The 20,308-nt window shown below is 31.9% G+C and overlaps 1 protein-coding gene across 1 annotated transcript in view; it reads right to left on the bottom strand.

Moving 5' to 3' along the window:
- The window catches only part of LOC134711126 (uncharacterized), a 56,321-nt gene that overhangs the window by 22,311 nt on the left and 13,702 nt on the right, over nucleotides 1-20,308 (bottom strand). The window contains exons 13-21 of the mRNA XM_063571569.1: nucleotides 19,900-19,986; nucleotides 18,674-18,909; nucleotides 17,725-17,825; nucleotides 15,619-15,743; nucleotides 13,961-14,075; nucleotides 6,067-6,416; nucleotides 5,485-5,553; nucleotides 2,139-2,190; nucleotides 1,008-1,075 (exon numbers count right to left, since the gene is read on the bottom strand). Coding sequence (XP_063427639.1) covers nucleotides 1,008-1,075; nucleotides 2,139-2,190; nucleotides 5,485-5,553; nucleotides 6,067-6,416; nucleotides 13,961-14,075; nucleotides 15,619-15,743; nucleotides 17,725-17,825; nucleotides 18,674-18,909; nucleotides 19,900-19,986 — 1,203 coding nt within the window. The remainder of the gene's footprint in view (nucleotides 1-1,007; nucleotides 1,076-2,138; nucleotides 2,191-5,484; nucleotides 5,554-6,066; nucleotides 6,417-13,960; nucleotides 14,076-15,618; nucleotides 15,744-17,724; nucleotides 17,826-18,673; nucleotides 18,910-19,899; nucleotides 19,987-20,308) is intronic.

The following is a 20,308-nucleotide window of genomic DNA, read 5'->3' as shown; positions in this document are numbered from 1 at the left end:
ATTTTGACGGAGTAGAATCCTGACTTAACACAAAACCAGATATATAATAACAAAACATAAATGATCTTAAATGTCAAATAAAAACAAAAATGTATCGAAACATTATAGAGAAGCATAACTATGAAAATGAAAGCTGAACTGAATCCATTGACGAGCTCCTGATAATAACACCCGCAATAACACTAAGAGAAATTACATTGTAGAACAAAACATACTGTGTCAAAATAGCAACAACAAAAAAATATATAAATAAAAATAAACAAACACATTGAATCAGAACAATGCCTTAAGAATTTCATTATCTTTTTTATCGGTCATTCTCTTATAAACTTTTGTTGTGATAAATGCAAGAACAATAATCAAGAAGACCAACCTTTTAAAATTATACAATATAAAGCCGCATCATTTTTTTACTAAATTTACGTCCATTACAGACGCCTGTTATCAACTTCAGCTTCATTTGTCGGAATAATGATGGTCATTATCAGACAAAACGAGGAAAGAGGCACAACATGTATTTACAAAATACTTTATAACAAAAATGATTCCACTTAATGAGAACATTAAAACATTGTTTACAACATTTTAGTGTTACTTGTTATCATATATAGTGAACAGTGGTTGAGGATGCTAAGGAGACATTTAAAAACTCGCAAACTTAGAGAAACTGACAATGCCATGGTAAAAAAATGAAAAACACCAGTTTTTCAGTAATTTCGATCGTTCCCATCATTTCGCAAGTGTATATATTATACTAGAATTTAACCTATAAAATAACACATCCATAAAATGTTGTGTTTGTTACTTTTGATAGAAGCATACTAGTGTATATATCCATAACATTTTTATGTTTACCAAATAAGTATATATACATATTTGATTCTTCCCATAGAAGTATATATACATCATCAAATGTTAACTACATACCATAATAGTATATATACATCCTCAAATGTTAAATACATACCATAGAAGTATATATATATACATATATTTATGATACTCACCATAGAAGTATATATTACAGCAGCTATTGCAACTATGATGATTGAAGCAAACTGAGGGAAACCCATTACTAAAAATGAAACAGAATAGCATCAATCGAGTTCAAATGTAGTACGGTTCTGTCAGGGACATGTGTATATGTATAGTGATATTTGCCCTGTAAAAAAGTTACATACACGCAAAGAATATGAGGTATCCACGAAACAAAAGCAAAATATGCACAGCCCTTGTATTTTTGTTTTCCATCTTGAAGTCAAAATGATGCTTTCAACATGGAACCAAAAATTGCGAAATAAAATCCCTCATATATTGTCTTGATGACACAGCTGAATTCATCGCCATTCTTGTTAAATAACATAGTCTGTAAGCACTTCAATAATTGGTTACATTTCTTTCACATTTATCATACTCTTCATTTTAAAGTGTATAACTATGTAAAGAATAAACCTAGCAACAACAGATCATTGTGAAGATTCTCTGACACTGAAATGATTAGAGATTTTTTAGATTTAATGTTTTGTTCCTATTAGTGGCCAAAGTGAACATTGGGAAGCTCTTGCAAGTGTATATTCATACATTTTAAAATGATCCTCATGCATGTGGAAGACTAAGTATCTAAGATGTGAAGCAATAAAACTTAACTGCTTATACAAATAAAGGCAGCAGTAGTGTACCGCTGTTTAAAAGTCATAAATTGATCAAAAAAATTGACATAATGCAAATGTTGAATAAGTGTAAAAATGAAATTGTGTCCACGAATTGTAAGGGACCTAACCAGTGTTGCACTGAAATGGTTCTTATATAATGAGCATGATCAAACGATTATAGCTGTGCAATATCTGCATTTAATGAAAAGCACTTGAGCGCCTTCAAAATATTTCAATCTGACACAAGTCAGATGCCAGTGTTTGTGGTAGCTATAGTCTTTGTTTGGTTTCTTGTTGAAAGTTGTCTTTCCTTGCAAAAATATACCAAATTTTCTGATTTTTATATTACAGGATTGGCAATTAAATAATCAGGTATGTCCAAAGCTGGGAAGAGAAGTTATAAAATATCCATATAGTATGTTCATTGTTGCGTGAAAAACTTCTAGCTACAGGTAAAATTGATATCTACATTAATTGTATACAAACCCGCTTCTAATGCAATTGCTGGTCCAAACAGTACAATACCCATATACAAAGCCTACAAACAAATACGATAGCATTTACTTTTTTCTCTCGAATAATATGCGGGTAAACCGATTTCATTTAGAGGAAGCATAGCAAAACCAGGATTCTAGTAAGGAAAGCACATAGAAATTTATAAAAAAAATCTTTCATTGACATGATGGCAATTTGAAAATTGTCTGTTTGCAAAGTATCTTAAGAACAAAGAAACAGCAAACAAAACCGTTGTTTTAATTGGATTTTCAACTTAACAAACCAATACGTTTAATTAAATGTTAAATACTTAATTAAAATCTTTTTTCACTTTGAGATTTAAAATGCTTTTGAAGGTTTTTTTTTATACAAATTAAATTTCAATCATATTGAGTGATTCTTTCTGTAGTTTAAAGTTTGATTAATTCTTAATTTCGTGCATTATGGTTTACAGATCGATATAACATACAAAAAAATAATACTGAACTCCGAGGAAAAGGGCCATTTTGGTCAACAAAAATGAGAATTTTGGAAATCTTTATTCTAAGTTGTACATTTTTTTTAATGAAAATTCAGAAGATCAAGAAATATAAAATTACACGCATGTTCACAATTACGTTATACGTGTAATGAAAGCATTAATTATAATGTGGAAGTTATGCAGTTCCTCGCCCATATTTTTACACTGTATGTAGTCAAGATGCAACAAAATATGTTGAGAAAGCTTTGTTGTTTCTATTTACATAACCTTATCAAATACAAAGTTGTATTACTGATGAGCGCACATTTAGTCAATCAAACATACCGGTATACTTAAAGTTGACGTACAGAAGAAAAATTAGGATTTTATTAAACAAAACAAAAGCAGTCTGGTGCCATGGTTATTTGACTACATTATGTGAAATTTGATTTTATTTTTACTCGAGTTTTGAAAGGGCAAATTAAGTTGTTTTACATTTTTCCCCTTAGGTTTCAAACTAAATAATTCTCTGTTCAACGGGCGACAAATCAATTCTATCTATTTACGTTAATTTGTTGTCTAATTGCTTGTATAATTTTGCAGAGTCACGTACCCATCTCCAGTCCCAACAGACATTTAATCCCAATCACAAAGTCTAATCGCCCTAAGCGTCCATATATTTACATATATTTACTACAAAATTAAGAAGCAACCAACAATCATTAATCAATCAATCAATAAAGTTCAATAATTTCCGCAGATTTCATAAGTGTAGATTTATATTATACTAGAACACACCCGTGAAATCGCGGGTCCGTGACTGAAATAAAGTATATAACCATGCGTAAGTCTTATTGTAGTATTGGTATTGTCATCAGATAAAGTCATGCTGATTTTCTCTGCTTTCAAAATCTTTCTGCTTGAACCTGTCGACCTGGAACTTATCAATTAATGGTAATATTAACTATTTGGAAATCAAAAGGTCCTTGAATGGAGTATTTTTTTAATCAACAGCATTGTCCTACATAAGTTATAAAATTAATACAGTTGAACTCTTTGATTCGCTGTTTTACGTCATGCCCGCTAACATATTGAAAACTACGCCTGACAGATTTTTAGTATTCGTATGGTCATCTTAGAAAGTCTTACTAATTTAAATACTACAATAGTGAACAAATTGACAATGATTAAATTTAGTATTGTCAACCCTGTGATTATGACCCGTCTAATATATGTAGCATCCTAAATATTACTTTTGGTGGTGCGCCTGTCAGATGCGGAACGTACAGATAAGGTAATAGGTAACAGGTGATATATATTATAATATTGGTATCGGTATCGGATTCGACCCGGAACTTGATAATTATTGGCAATATTAATTATGTGGAAAACAAAAGTCTGGAGTGGTGTAATTTTTAATCAACACTATTGTCCGATATTAGTTATATATAAAGTTGAATTCTTGAATTTGTCGTTTTTACGTGATGACGGCTGACAAATTGGACCTCGTAATTTTAGTATTATAGATATATATATGAAAATAATGATCTTGAATTTAAAAGGCTGAAGAAAAGCATCATTTGATTCTGAGTTCAGAATTTGAAATTTGATACTTCTTAACTCTTTAACCTTACTGGTGACCAATTTAATGTCTACAAACAAAACGGTTTTATGAAAATGTCCTCAGTAATATTTACAAACAGTAAAATTGAGAATGGAAATGGGGAATGTGTCAAAGAGACAACAACCCGACCAAGTAAAAAAACAACAGCAGAAGGTCACCAACAGGTCTTTAATGTAGCGAGAAATTCCCGCACCCGGAGGCGTCCTTCAGCTGGCCCCTAAACAAATATATACTAGTTCAGTGATAATGAACGCCATACTAATTTCCAAATTGTACACAAGAAACTAATAAAAAAATAATACAAGACTAACAAAGGCCAGAGGCTCCTGACTTGGGACAGGCGCAAAAATGCGGCGGGGTTAAACATGTTTGTGAGATCTCAACCCTCCCCCTATACCTCTAACCAATGTAGAAAAATAAACGCTGACAATACGCACATTAAAATTCAGTTCAAGAGAAGTCCGAGTCTGATGTCAGAAGATGCAACCAAAGAAAATAAACAAAATGACAATAATACATAAATAACAACAGACTACTAGCAGTTAACTGACATGCCAGCTCCAGACTTCAATTAAACTGACTGAGAGATTATGATTTCATCATATGAACATCAGGCACAATCCTTCCCGTTAGGGGTTTAGTATCATACCATCATAACATATATGAGAAGAACATAACCCGTGTCATGCCAACAACTGTTTTTAGAATAAATGTCTTTAGTTCCGACGCAAAGACCTTATCAGTGACTCAATATTAACGCCAAAATATGCAATCTTTAATGACTTGACAACAGTATCGTAATTATATCCCTTCTTTATCAGTCTATTTAAAGGTTTTGTAAGTTTCTGAGGTGAATACTGACACCTTTGTGCTTTATAAAGAATATTTCCATAAAAAATTGGATGTGAAATACCTGAACGTATAAAAAGTCTGCATGTTGAGCTATATTTACGAATGATGTTTTTATACCGATGATAAAATTTAGTAAAAGTTTTGACTAGTTTGTGATATCGAAAACCCTGGTGTAATAATTTTTCAGTAATACATAAATTTCTCTCGTTAAAATCTAAAACATTGTTACAAACACGAGCGAATCGTACAAGTTGAGATATATAAACACCGTAAGATGGTGACAAGGGAACGTCACCATCTAAAAACGGATAATTAACGATAGGAAATGAAAAATCATCCCTTTTATCATAAATTTTAGTATTCAGCTTTCCGTTAGTGATATAGTACACTGTATGACTTACATAATTCAGCATTCCAAGAATTGTACCAAGCATTCTCACAGCATGGGAATTAAATCGTAATTCCAAATACTAAAATTATACAAAATTAAATATAAGTTATAATTATTCATTTGTAGTTATATATATAAAACGATTAATATAACTAAAAAAAAACAATTAGAATTACTTTGTGTGGATAACATCGGAACTCGGTTGACCTTTGAGTATACTAGTTCCTGAAACACGGTGAATCAAAGAATTTGACTTAGTGATCTATTCGAATTTATCATATAAGAATAAGGTACATCCTACATGCATGTAAATGTACGTATCAGTATCTAAAACCATACAAGGCTTCAAATCATGAATTGGTCCATGTCCTTTGGTCTCTGGTTAAAAGTTCAACGTGTTGTCTCGTTGTCATTCATAACACATCTTCCTTTAAACACCAAAACATAGCTTATTGCTTATATAATTGTCGTGATGTTTTACATGTACAAGTAGGCTTTGAGATAAGTCCGAGAATTGATGTGACATAATGAATATTGAATAAAAGAAATGATGAAGATATATACGAAGAGTTCTAATCAAAATATACCTAACCTCATAAGCACTAGTAATCTTCAGGGGATGTATCAACGGTACCATTATTTTAATTGCGAGCAGATTTGCAACAAACCATCCAAAATTGCCCATTATATTCTGAATCCCAAACACGTATGTTTCTGCTGGAACTCCAAGCATCATGATTGATGATTCAAACGACACTAACAATGAAATGGCGACCGGAATGATTGCCATCTTACGGTTTCCAAGGTGAAACTCGGATGTCGTTTTTTGTTTTCCACCGGCAAATGCATGATAGAGGCCAATTCCGACTGAGAGCACGATGGTAATGGCAAATATAATATAGTCTGCCAAGTAAAACGACCGGTATGCCATGGCGCTGTTGTTCAGTGATCAAATCTTTTCCTATGTTATCAACATACGTCCTCTTATAATTCGTAGAATTTCAATTCCTGAAATAAATAAAGAAATTTATAAAAAGTTAATATGAACAAAAAGCTGCCCTTTGACTAATTTTTTTTCTAATGTATTTTGTCCTTTGGATTGACGAAAATATTAATTGAAAGTGTTACTTTTTCTTCGTCTCATGTAATGAATTTGTCCTTGTCATTACTTGATATCAGAAACATGATGAAAACGAAATATATAAATTACTGTAAATGCCACAATTTAAGGGCATACGATACAGTTTTGATCCTGTATTTACAAGTTCGTGAAAATTTGCATGTAGGCTATTTTTTATCTGATTAAATCAATTATGTACTTAAAAATATACCTTCATATGCTACTTTTTGAGTAAAATGAGGTCGAAATTTTGTATATTTGCTCAAAATTCAGATTTATGGCCGTAATTTCTTTTTCGAATGAATGAAAACTTTTTTGTTATAAAAGATAAACACAAATTGTTTTTTGTTAAATAATCGGTAATTTTTGTATTTTATAAGTCTCCTAAAAAATTATGCATTTTTTATTCAGAAATATCTCATATTTATCAAATGTTCATGAATTGAGGAAAATACGTCATTTTTTTATGCATATTTATCAAAATTAAAAAAAAATCCTCTATTTACAGTTTTATAAAATTTGGGTCACATAATCTCCCTGCAAAATGAAACAAACTGCTGTCTTAAAAAATAGGGGTCCATGAACTCGTTTTCAAATTAAATCAGTTTGAATGATAAAAATCAGTCTAAAAATGCATCTTTTCCCGATATGTCACAGTTTGACGTCGCGAAAATAACATTTTACGTTAGCAACGTCATTACCTCCCCTGTAACTGTATCGTTTGCCCTTAATGCTCATTACTTGAAAGAAGAAGCTTTGCTTTCTAAGCGTGAAAAGTAATACACGATAGTGAAATCAACTGCTCGGTGTTACAGATTACCACGTATATACATGTATGTATGTTCCAGCATTTTGTGGTATTCATTATACTGACAGCGCTATAAATATCTATTCTAAGTACTCGGTTTAGATCAGTCGATGGTTTATGGAAACAGAGCCGTGTTATATTTTACATATGTTGTTAACTTGTTGTTTCAAAAGAGATGTGGACTAAAAACTAACATGTCAGATACATGTAATAAAAAAATACGCCTCACATTACCGGGATATTGCTTCGGTTCAAGTTTTAAATAAATTATATTGTAACATATTAAACATAGGGCTGTGTCAGTGAGTTAAAGATCATTTCTCTTCGTAATGATCAAAATGACACCCGGAAGGGAAGGAGTCCAATAGCTCAAACATCTTCAATTACAAGTTTAGTACATGTTCGTAATGAAACCACGAAGATTAGACTTTTGCGCATGTCTTAATTTTAAGAAGGCGTAGGATAGACTAACAGGACACTCACATCACTGGGTAGATGTAAAAATGTGTATGGCTATTACCTTTTTTGATGAAAGGGTTTTATAATAGTTTGAACACTCATGTGTTTACTTTAAACTTTGGTTCGCAACAGGGTTGTTCACTTCCTCTTCTGTTATTTAATATTTTCATAAATGAATTAGCTATGTATAATAATACTTTATTACAAAAGCAATACTGCTACCAGCAGTTTAGAATGAAATTCTTAACTTACGTATTGGTGCAAAACCTATTGCTATGTCAGAAAATAGAGCGTTGTGACTCGTCATCGCTTAGTGTAAAGTTATTGGTTGCATTTCATATGATGTCTATAAATAATAATTGGTTCACTTGTTAGTCCGATTGTTGAATTTATAGTCATGATTTGGGGCTTCAAGGATTTTTTTCCCATAAACATGTTTATTAATGTGGATGCACATTTGCCACTTTAAGAGATCTGTTGTTTTAATTGTTTTAATTCAGTTGAAGATGATTATCATGTAACTAGTGTTTAACATTGTCCCGCTTCTAATGACCTTAGACAAATTCTTTTTACTTTTAAATCCCTCGAAATTGATGGATATTAGAACGTCAGAAATTTTCTGATCTAGATATTATTAGAAACTGTCCGAAACCTGTAATTTTATTCTGAAAAAGGCGTTGCGCAGTTTTATATTGTAAATAATAAATAAATATGCCATGATATAGTTTCTTCGACCATGTTTAGTATTTATTGATATATATGTTATACTTGTTATCGTCTCTCATATCTGTATAGTAATCTGATTGAATTATAAAAAAAAATGTGTTTTTCCGACGTAGTCGGTATAGTTTCGGTTTGTGCCCTTTGAACTTAAGGACGCTTAACTATGGCAACAGAATAAGCATGCTCGAAAATCCTTTCTGTGATTGGACAAAATGCTGCCATGGTGGGTGATTTGGTTGTGTTTGAAAAAACGTCTCGTTAATTATATCGTGATGGAAAGCAAGTGAAAATCTATAAATATTTGAACTAGATCTTACAAAGATTTATATTTTTATTGAAATAATTGTTTCTCCAATAGCTGTTTGCATCCATGACAGCTGTTTATTCGAGACAATTATATACTTTTAAATGTAAACTTTGATGTACGAACGTACATGACTTTTGAAACAGCAAAAATATGAAAAACTTCAAAATGCTTCAAAATTATTGAAACTTATAGCAAATATTGCCTAATGTATGTAGACTAAACTTTTGAGTTTGGAATTTTCAAAATGGCCGCCGTTGCCATGGAAACAGCAAAAATGTCCAAAAATTTCAAAATGCTTCAAAATTGATGAAACTTAAAACAAATGTTGCCTACCATATGTGGACATTACTTTTGACTTCAAAATTACCAAAATGGCCGCCGTAACCATGGAAACGGCAAAAATGTTAAAATATAAAAATCCATTCGATTTAATGAAACTTTACACATAGGTAATTTGGCATCATTGATACCGCAGAACAAACGATTTGTGGTCCGTTTTGGTGACTTTTGTGTTAGCATCCTAACACAGGATTACTTGTTGTAATTGTTTTCATAAGGTAAGACGTAAGTAAAAGTCAGAATTGCATTGTATATAAAACCACAGCGTGAACGAGCACTCTCTTTTATTTAAAAAAAAATCACACGCATATAGCTGAAAGCGTGATAGAGCTCTCTTATTAAAAAACAAAGTTGGGAGCATGATAGTGTAAGTGTACTGTCAACATCAACAATTACTTCTTTCTTCTTCAGCTAATCAAAATCAGGCATGAAAACGTTATCCCAAATACTATCCTGATATATGAACTTTCAGTTTGTTAAACAATGTTAATGTATATAATGTATTCTATTAAGTGTCTTAAGTTTATTTAATGCCACTATTTTTATTTGCATACAACTGATTACTGAATAAATTAGATGAATGTATTCTAAGTCAGACGATTGTTTCTATTTACTCATCTATCTCATTGAAGATTGCTATCTCATTGATAACGACTTCTGTAAACATTTCAAAATATTGAGTTTGGTGTATATTATCACCCCTTTAATCTGACACGCTTGCTTCTTTATAACATCATCGTTTGTATGTCAGTGATAAATTAAGACAGAGTAAACAGTCACCATTAAAAATAAATAGTTTCCTCTTATAGGAAAACGGTAAATTCTTGAAAAAATTATGCAGGATTCAAGATTCAATTATAATGCATTTGGAACAGCATTCGGAACATAATTTAAACATTTAAATCTGAGTAGTAAAACGGTGTTTTTTCAAAGCTAAATACAGAAGAAATACCTTATTCCAATTAGCCCCTATTATTTTGAGAGCCTTGAATATAATGAAGGCATCAACATTTTTTTGGTATTTTCAATATTAAAATTTTGTTAAGGTTTACCAGTTTGGATATTCAATAAAACTATATAAGTCCTATGTTTTGCCGGTTTTTTTCACTCAACTATTATAATATACGTCGCATTAATCCACCCTTATTCGGGTTTATGAAATTAGAACGCTGAGTAAATGATTCATCATTGAAAACCAAGAATGCTTATTTTGCAAGCATAGAAAACTTTAAAGATTTACAGCTAAAAAAAAGGAACGCTGGCATTAAATTAATTTGCAATGTTATCTATTGCAATGCCCGCAACAAAATTACGTAGGAAAGAAAATAACGAATATCAAAAAGATGGTCTTACGACTACATAAATACATTATTGTTTAAGAAAATTTATTCTTACATTTCACTAAAAAGTGTATCTTTTTTGTCAAATGAAATCAAGTTAAAATAACAACAATACACATACCTTCAACTAGATTTGTTCATTGAACATCAGATCACAGGTTTGGTCTCTTGTACTTGCATGCGAGTCTAGTACATGTGTGTAAGTCTAGTACATATATATGCAAAGTCTACATTACAGAATAACGCTGAATAAATTAAGTTAACGTAATAAATTATCAAATTGATATATTCAAACTCATTCACAATTCGTAATGATGGGGACCATCACTGGATGTATTAATACTTATCTATTACTTTGCTGATTTTAATTTACTGATGACCCAAGTTTCAAGGTTATATAATGAAGTTCTAAATTAAATATATTAGTTGGTATATTCTTCCAATATGAATGGATTTTAGGGCAATTCATTAACAGTTATAGTATAGGTGTTCTGATTGCAACTACCAACTGAAAGTTTTTCTGAAACGGGGACCCAGTTTAAGTATTACACACTTTTGGAATTACTGACTTTAGAACTGAAACCGTGACCCTTTGCATTAGACTTAAATTACACATCTAACTTTCATTTGTGTTTTATGATATTTTGGGGGTTTTCGGTAGGCAAAACACAGACCATTGAAAAATAACATTCCACTATCTAAAGAAATGAGGATGTGCGTGTTACGTACTACTTTCAAACCTAGTCAGATTCGTCAATATGTCTAAGGGGATAACCATTTAACTTTAAAAGGGGATATGTTTTTTTCTTAAAAAATATATGCTGATCCCCAATTTTATGCTAAAAATAAATTGGTCAAGCAGGTGACAAAAATAAATATTCTGAATCCTGATTTCCCCCATACCATATATTGTTAAATATTGTAAAAAAATAATTTGGTTGACAGCGTGGAAAAATCTAATAAATAAGTTCTTAGAAAGCGCAAAAAAAAATCCGACTCAGACAAAAAAAGAAAAAAAATACACAATCAAATCAATCGAGTGTGGTTAACAAGGATTTTAAGTCCGAATTCAAATATTTAGAAAACAATTTCATAATAATTCTTGACAATGGGATTGGTTAGTAGTTTATAACGGTACTAGTATATTTAATTGACCTATTTCATATTATAATTAAGAGATACACTCTCTGTTTACGGCAAAAAAAGTACCATTTGTTCGGCCAATGAAAATATAGGAATCACTGACACTTTGGCTAAAAAAACAAAAAGACAAAAAGAATATCCAACTTGGAAAATCTGCCCATAAAAGTTATATACTGATACTGATAAACTTTAAAGCCCATGTATTTTATTTTAAAAAATACACATGCAGTGTGAATAATAAATATTTATTATAGACTGAGGTATAATCAATATGTTTGACGGTAGAACAACACATTTGAGAAAGATGACATGCTAATAAAGATATTAGTAAACAACAGATGCAGGTAGCCGACTATGTACAGGCACTAGGGGTTAAACCAGTGTTGCCTGTACTCTAACTTCGTCATAAAGATATTTATACCACATGCCATAGAAGTGAAACGTACAATTTTAAAAACCCAGCACTACATGTATTAGCACCCCTAAATTAGTAACAAGAATAAATTATAATGGGCGTTTTACGTCCAGTGGCAAACATCACATGAATATAATCAATACACCTTGTTCATGTGATATGGCAATATATATGAAACCGGCTTTATATGGGTATTGCTCATTGTTGAAGGCCGCGCAGTGACTTTTAGTTGTTAATTTCTGTGTCACGTAGTCTCTTGTGGAGAGTTGTTTCATTGGCAATCATACCACATCTTCTTTTTTATATTTATACCATACCGACGTACTGAGTCTGGGTTTAACGTGCCATTCACCAGAAACACATACCATCCTACCCAGACACAGTATCCTGATAGTTTGACAACTCTTTGCTTTTTTTCTCTAAAGCACATGGTGTGCAGACAAGTAGAAAATACCAATAGTGTAAAGTCTTCGGTTTGAACCGATGGAGAATCGAAGCCACGCCCTCTACGAGATTACCGAGTCAAATTAAATTATTTACGTTGACATATAAAAGTTGATAGGAAAAAATATCAAAAAAAAAATAAAATAATGTAATGGTTGAATGTTCCTCTCGCTGTTATAGAAACAAGAATACCTGACCTTCCTTAAGAAGTTTTGACAACTATAATGAGCTGATTTGTTTCGTAGTACGGTGTGCATTTGTCCATAATAGGGCTGTTATTTCAATGCATTTCTGGTGATAACAAAAGTACCTATACACAAGGTATCCACTTATTTGTTTCCAGGAAGATCAAAGAAGTTGGCACTTGAATTCTCAACTTGAAAAGTATTAAAATCTTCAGGAATCAAATGGCATTCAGTAGTCGGTCTCTGTTCGATAGCATATTTTGTTTTAATTTTTGTCTAACACATTTGCTTTTTGTGGCTTCAAACGTCTTACAATTAAGCAAAACTACAACAAAAAGGTTGACACAGCAATACGTTGGTATGTTTCAACTGTAAAATTAAGTTGTTGAGAACTAAATAGCAAACCTTTAAAATGCGTAATATGCAGAAAATTTAAAAGTCAATGGACTGAAGAGGCAGAGCCACAAATTCTCCATCGAAAGGGATAGAACAACATTCGCATTACAAAAAATACTGCCTCAAATTGAAACAGGCATAAATTGTAACAACAAAACTATGAAAAAGTTTCCAAGCAAAAAACAGAGTACGGTTTAAGGAGTCGATTAATCTTCATATGAGATGGTTCATTGTTCATACAAAGCGTACCAATGTAAGGTCCAATGACTCACAATGCTTTGTTCCCCCCTTTAAACTATCATTATCAATAATTTTAACATATAAGCTTTACCAAACTTTTGAAGTCAGTTAACCATGACTTAGGGGAAGGTGAAGGGTGTCAAATATTTATCAAATAATCAAATAATTCATTATTTCAAACTGACATTATGTAATGTATATATCTAAGCCTATCCTTCGTGTCGATCACATTTTTTCTGCCTGAATGTCTACGATTAGTTCTACTTTCTTTCAATAAAGCTGTATTCACATCATTTATATGTGATGTGTGGTCGTCCGTAAAAGATCATTATCAATAACTTGAACATGTAAGCAATACCAAAATATTGAAGTCAGTTAACCATGACTTGTGGGATAGTGGAGGGTGCCACATATTTATCAAATAATTCATTATTTCAAACTGACATCACGATATGTATTTATTAACAAATTTGATCTAATCCTATCCTTCATGTCGATCACATTCTATAGAAATCAAAGGTATGTTTCCATTCGTTCTGTCTGAAGTTCTATGCATATGATAAGTACTATTTTCTGTCAATAAAGCTGTATTCACATTATTTAAATCATGTTTATTCATCGAATTCCTAATCAAAGCTGACGTATGTCCTTGAAGCGAATTTTCATTTTTCTCTTCGTGTATCTGAAACGACAGCAGAATCACAGAACAATAATACAAAAAGTTCAATTTGAATATTTACATAAAGTCAGTATAATTGGTAATGAAATTTAACAAGTAAACACAGCCTCCGCTAAAATTAAATAATGTTACAATGAAAAAAAATCACATTTAGTAATGATTGACGATAACTAACATACAACAAATGAGCATTGCTAAATCAATAAAATCAAAACCCTACTTGTAGGATGAATCACGTGGTATAAGCACGTTTATTGTATAGCAATACAATATTTCCCACAGAAGGCCTATAAGTTAGGGTGCAATAAATTGTAATATTGCACTAGTGCAGTAAATCTTCATAATTCATGACGTCATCAATGACAAAATCTTAGTTTAAACCAATTTTTACTTTCAAAATTATATTGCTATACAATAACTTTAGAACATATATTACACTCGCAAGCTCGTGCAATATAAAATTCTACTCGGGACAATATTCCCCAATATTCATGCAATAACCCTATATTATTGAAGGATGAGACTTAAATAAAATATTGAATTGAAAATCAAATTGTAACCTAAGTATGAAAATTGAAATGCAACCTAACTATGCCGTATTAAACTGGAGACGGTTTACCAGGTCCATACTTTTCGTCTCACTCGGTTTGGAGAACATATAAGATACCTACGGATTTTGTTACACTTGTTTGTTTTTTCTCTTTCCAACGTTTTTTAAGGAATAATTGTATTTTCAAACATTTCGGCCTCGAGCATCACTTAGACGACATATTTTGCCGAAATGCACATCTGGTCCAAAAAGATTGGTTTCGTTAATGTACAGTAGTATATAATCATCAAACTAAAAAGGCCAGGGTTATTTGAATAGAGTCCTTTATTTAACTGAAACACGTTTTATATTATTTGTTACATTTTGTACTATAACTATTATTATTTACTTCTTTATGAGCCTTGCATATTCTACCACCCATTCTGTTTTGGTACATATTTATACAAAATGTAATCGGTAAAAAAGTAAGATAAGACAAACCATATAAAATCTAATTGAACTGTTTATCAATAGTCGTATTAAAATTGAATGCCTCTTTTTTGTATGTTTGACGGTTGTAACATGTGTCATTCAAAATCCTGTCATGTTATATAAAACATTTTACCATTTCTCTATGATAATCAAAAATTAGAAAAGAAAATGGTTAATTAAATGAAATATGACTATGATGCTAAATCATAAAACAAGGTATTTACAAAATTAATCGAATTACAAGGTACGTTGAAAAAGGGTACATATATAAGACATAAAGCTTTATTTAGAGTCGGGATACGCATTGCAAGTACAAACATCAGCTCTGAAGAGCTGTTAAAACCAACATAACAACAAGTAAAACAAAACATACATAATTATCATGTCATGCGCACAAATAAGTTCAAAAACATTGACAAAGTCAAACGGTTAGACTTTATCAACAATCGAAAAAAACAACTTGCATGTACATATTTGGTAGTTTGAAAATAAAATATATCAAACTAGTACATTGATTATTCTTACCTCTGTTTTTTTATAAATGTATCCAAATTTCATAACTTTTTTAACAGATTTTGGCAAAAAGAAAAAGAATTCATCCACCGCCGATATTAAATACAATGGATTTGATTCTTCTGGCTTTGTATAACCTACAAGAAATAAATTTAAAACATGAGAATGTAGTTAAAATAGTTTACATCTAAAGATTAAGTAATGGAATTGTTCTGACAATAAGAATAAACATATGGTTTGCTAACTTACAATTTTAAATGTAATTTCCTAAACAAGTAGTTACTTCTGCAGAAGTTATCTCTGATACGTATACTTACATGGGAACAATAAATAGACCATTAAGAGTTTGTCCTTCAACTGAAAAATATCGTCAATTATGCGCGTCTTTATGACGTTGTTTACCTGATAGAGGTGCCTATATCCTTGCTCTATTAACGTGCATCAAGCGTCTTAATGATGGATACACTAGAAATAATGTTTGTTCCGTAAGTACTTAATCACAATTCCCTGATAACAGCAGTGCTGATTGTCAAATAATTCGTGTAATATAGCATAATTGTTTTCCAACAACTCGCCCAACATTGGAACGGAAGTGACAATGCCCCTAAACCCACAAATGATGATCACTAAAACCAACGTTTTTGACGGAAATGCACCGAACTCGAAACTTGTTTATTACATGTTACTGTTATGGACAGTGTGTATCACAGACAACCGCTATATGTTTGGTTTGTCCTGCAAGTCTTCCATTGCTCATCACACTGTCGATAAGAGGATTCTTATCTGTTTTGGTCAATGTGATGAGTACCATGCAAGATCAACAGAAAACATGTACGCATCCGACGATCCCGAATTTGTAATACTAGTTTTAGTTATCCAACGTGTGTTTGTTCGCTTAGTGTTTATTCTTTTTATTGCCAAGACAGAAAATCTCACTTCAGATTCTAACACGCATGAATTTTCATGGTTATCCACTTGCAGTGTCTGGTGAAGCAGAAAATGCTAGCCCGTTTATACATGACCTTTTTAACATCTATATTTTATGTTTTTATTTGAAATTCTAAATCGTATTTTAAACTAAAACTAGGATAACTAAAACTAGTATTACAAATTCGGGATCGTCGGATGCGTACATGTTTTCTGTTGATCTTGCATGGTACTCATCACATTGACCAAATGATATAGGATATGTTCCTTACGTCGTAACTACAATCCCCTTCCCTTTCATGAATTTGACCTACCGAATTAGACTATTTACCGGATTTGTAATCACATAAGCAACACGACGGGTGCCGCATGTGGAGCAGGATCTGCTTACCCTTCCGGAGCACCTGAGATCACCCCTAGTTTTTGGTGGGGTTCGTGTTGTTTATTCTTTAGTGTTCTATGTTGTGTCATGTGTAATATTGTTTTTCTGTTTGTCTTTTTCATTTTTAGCCATGGCGTTGTCAGTTTGTTTTAGATTTATGAGTTTGACTGTCCCTTTGGTATCTTTCGTCCCTCTTTTTTTAACAGTTGGTTGACCGTTATGGAATAACCGTTTCACAAATGATATCGGATATTTTCCTTACGTCGTAACTACAATCCCCTTTCATGAATGTGACCTACCGAATTAGACTGTTTACCGGATTTGTAATTACATAAGCAACACGACGGGTGCCACATGTGGAGCAGGATCTGCTTACCCTTCCGGAGCACCTGAGATCACCCCTAGTTTTCGGTGGGGTTCGTGTTGCTTATTCTTTAGTTTTCTATGGTGTGTCATGTGTTCTATTGTTTTTTTCTGTTTGTCTTTTTCATTTTTAGCCATGGCGTTGTCAGTTTGTTTTAGATTTATGAGTTTGACTGTCCCTTTGGTATCTTTCGTCCCTCTTGTAACACCATTTTCTACATTTGAAAATGCCTGTACCAAGTCAGGAATATGACAGTTCTTGTCCATTCGTTTTTGATACGTTTTGTTATTTGATTTTGCCATGTGATTATGGACTTCCCGAATTAATTTTCCTCTAAGTTCAGTATATTTGTGATTTTACTTTTTAATGAAGTTCATTTGTTCTTTTCCGATTGTACAGTGCATCTTTTTAAATGTCTTACAATAAGGACAGAACATTGCTTTACCTGTCAGAAAGCTAATTATACTACCAACAATCATTACAGTAAATATACCAATCACTCCAAACCATGGATAGGCAATCGAGTAAAAATAATCTATACCACTCCTACAATACAAGTTCTACAACATATCATTACAGAAAATATTAACGTATGAATTACTATAACACTTAGTAGTTAATTGCACGAAACTATATATTGATGACAAAACCAGGGGTACGTTATCGAATATAAGCATAATTAAATCTTTCCAATGTTTAAAAAGAACATCCCAACATAAACCAATTATCTAAATAATAAAACAGCGATGGATCAGAAAAAGCTATGCCAATGCAGAATTCTACGAAGCATTCTACATATATCCTTAAGTTATGAACACTAAATCTTAGTCTATTTCATTTCCTTTTTGCAGTCAGTATATGAAATCTTTACAATAAATCTGTTCGATCTACGCTTAAAAGAAATGATTATATTGTGAGGTTTGTGAGGTTGTAAAAGCTTCGCAAAAGCTTTCATGTCGAGTGACAGCGGGTGCTATCATATCTGTAGTTTAAGTTTTAAGCAGATCCAGTTTTTTATTTTACGTTTATACTTCGTGCCGATCAATCAAGTCATCTCGAACTGATATTTACAGTTCTTTTGTTTTCTGGTTAGTAAATTGCCACATATCCGAAGTCTTAAATGGAATGATTATCGTTGATTGATGTCTGTCGTACTTCTTTTTAGTGTATTCTTTTGAACCATCTCGTGAAATCGTTTACATTGTTTTCAATTTGTCATACCGGTTCTGTTATTAATAAAGCAATAAAGGAACGTTGCATTTCAAGTTAAATTCATTCAAAACAAATTATATAAGTGCGTTCAAAGATAATTATTGATATGTGAATCTCGTCCTTTTCAGTTTTATCTCTTCTAAATTGTTCTATAGTTCTTCCAAACAAAAACCTATACGTACGGTATATTATCTGTTTGAGGAATGTCTGTAGTTAATATATCAGATTCTACATAATAAGGCATGGAGACTGGTGATGTCATGTTGTACATTGCTGATATATTCCCTAGAGGTAGGTAACACTGATCAACAGGTGCTGATGGTAATGGCACTGCCTGTCGTACGTTTGGTGACGTGTACTGGCCTGTTATTATCCACGTAATGAGAGCTATTCCAGATAATGTACCAATAATTGCACCCTGCAGCAACGAAAAAAAATAAAAAAATCCTCAGTAATAAAAACAGTACTTTTGCTTATTTGAAATTCAATAGTGTCCATATACCTGCGTGTCAAGCTATATATAAAATACCATGCAAAATATCATGACCAATATCATCGAAATATTTGTTTCACATCAATATGATTAAAACACGCTTTGCTTGTAAGGATCTTTACAATCTACTTTCTGCTTTAAAGACCTTGCAGGATCCTCTGGTTATGGTTGATTAATACACACCTTTCTGGAGGCTAAAGTTTCACTGTATTACTTACTGACACGAGAGTAAAACGGAGTATTGTCAATCCTTGTATGCAAACATTAAAGACATGATAATAATTCTTATCTTACTTCTTATACATTAATTTCTAGGTATATGGTTGGTCAAACGCAACCGCGTAGAACTCGTGTATATTTTAAAAATAAGTGGTTAGTAAGCGGGGATTTATTTCAATACACGGTTAACAACGGGGTTACGTCCATTTGTAAAAACACCACGATGTTGCGGAAAAACCTAAAAGGTTTCAACTAAAGCTGATATGTTAAAATTGTTGGCATTTCATGTTCGTCCACACCACACTTCTCTCCCATATGGCCTTTAATGTCCTCATATATATTGTATTAGGTCACCCAATAGCACACTATGTAACTAATATTATCATATTGTTTTAATACCCAATAACAACAAGTACCCAATCATGATCGCAGATTTAAACCGACTCTTTATTTGAAATGATAAGTTGTGATCCCAATATGACAATTATATATCTAAGCATTAACGCAACCACGTCGTTTAATATGGTATGAGTTAGGAATACATGTTAAACCTTTTTTAAAGGTTCAAAACTAATAATTTAACATTAAAATTTTATTCCTAATTGATTATAAATAGGCGTTATCTATATTAGCAATAATTATTCATAAATATTCGGTCATAACATGCATAAAAAGCATTCTTCTGATTTCACTAACCTTAGCATTAGCCCATGGACAGAAACAACCAAGAAGAAACAATCCAGTCAATGGACCTCCAACAATAGCTAATATAGTACCTCCTATCTGAAAATAAATTCCAATGTTTATTAGTAGTTCTTTAAAATTCACCAAGAAAACGTTGCATCAACCTTTTCAAATACCGTGAAATAAGTTTTTAAATTTCACCCGATCAAGGGTTAACGTTTTACCAAATGTCAATGTAATATTGCGATGAAAAAGTAAGTATTTAATCATTGATACACAAATTGTGGCATCTTTTACAGTTACAAACACAGTATATTCGTTGACACCATTTATAACTTTAACACCTCCTGAAAGATACCATGCTTATAAAGGCTGCTGTCTTTTTGACATATTGTCCATTTCAGTTCTCCATTTTCTTATC

Source organism: Mytilus trossulus, chromosome 3 (assembly GCF_036588685.1).
Source record: "Mytilus trossulus isolate FHL-02 chromosome 3, PNRI_Mtr1.1.1.hap1, whole genome shotgun sequence".
NCBI classification, from domain to species: domain Eukaryota; kingdom Metazoa; phylum Mollusca; class Bivalvia; order Mytilida; family Mytilidae; genus Mytilus; species Mytilus trossulus.
Note: the sequence above shows the minus strand (reverse complement) of the source record. Positions and strands in the feature narration are given on the sequence as shown.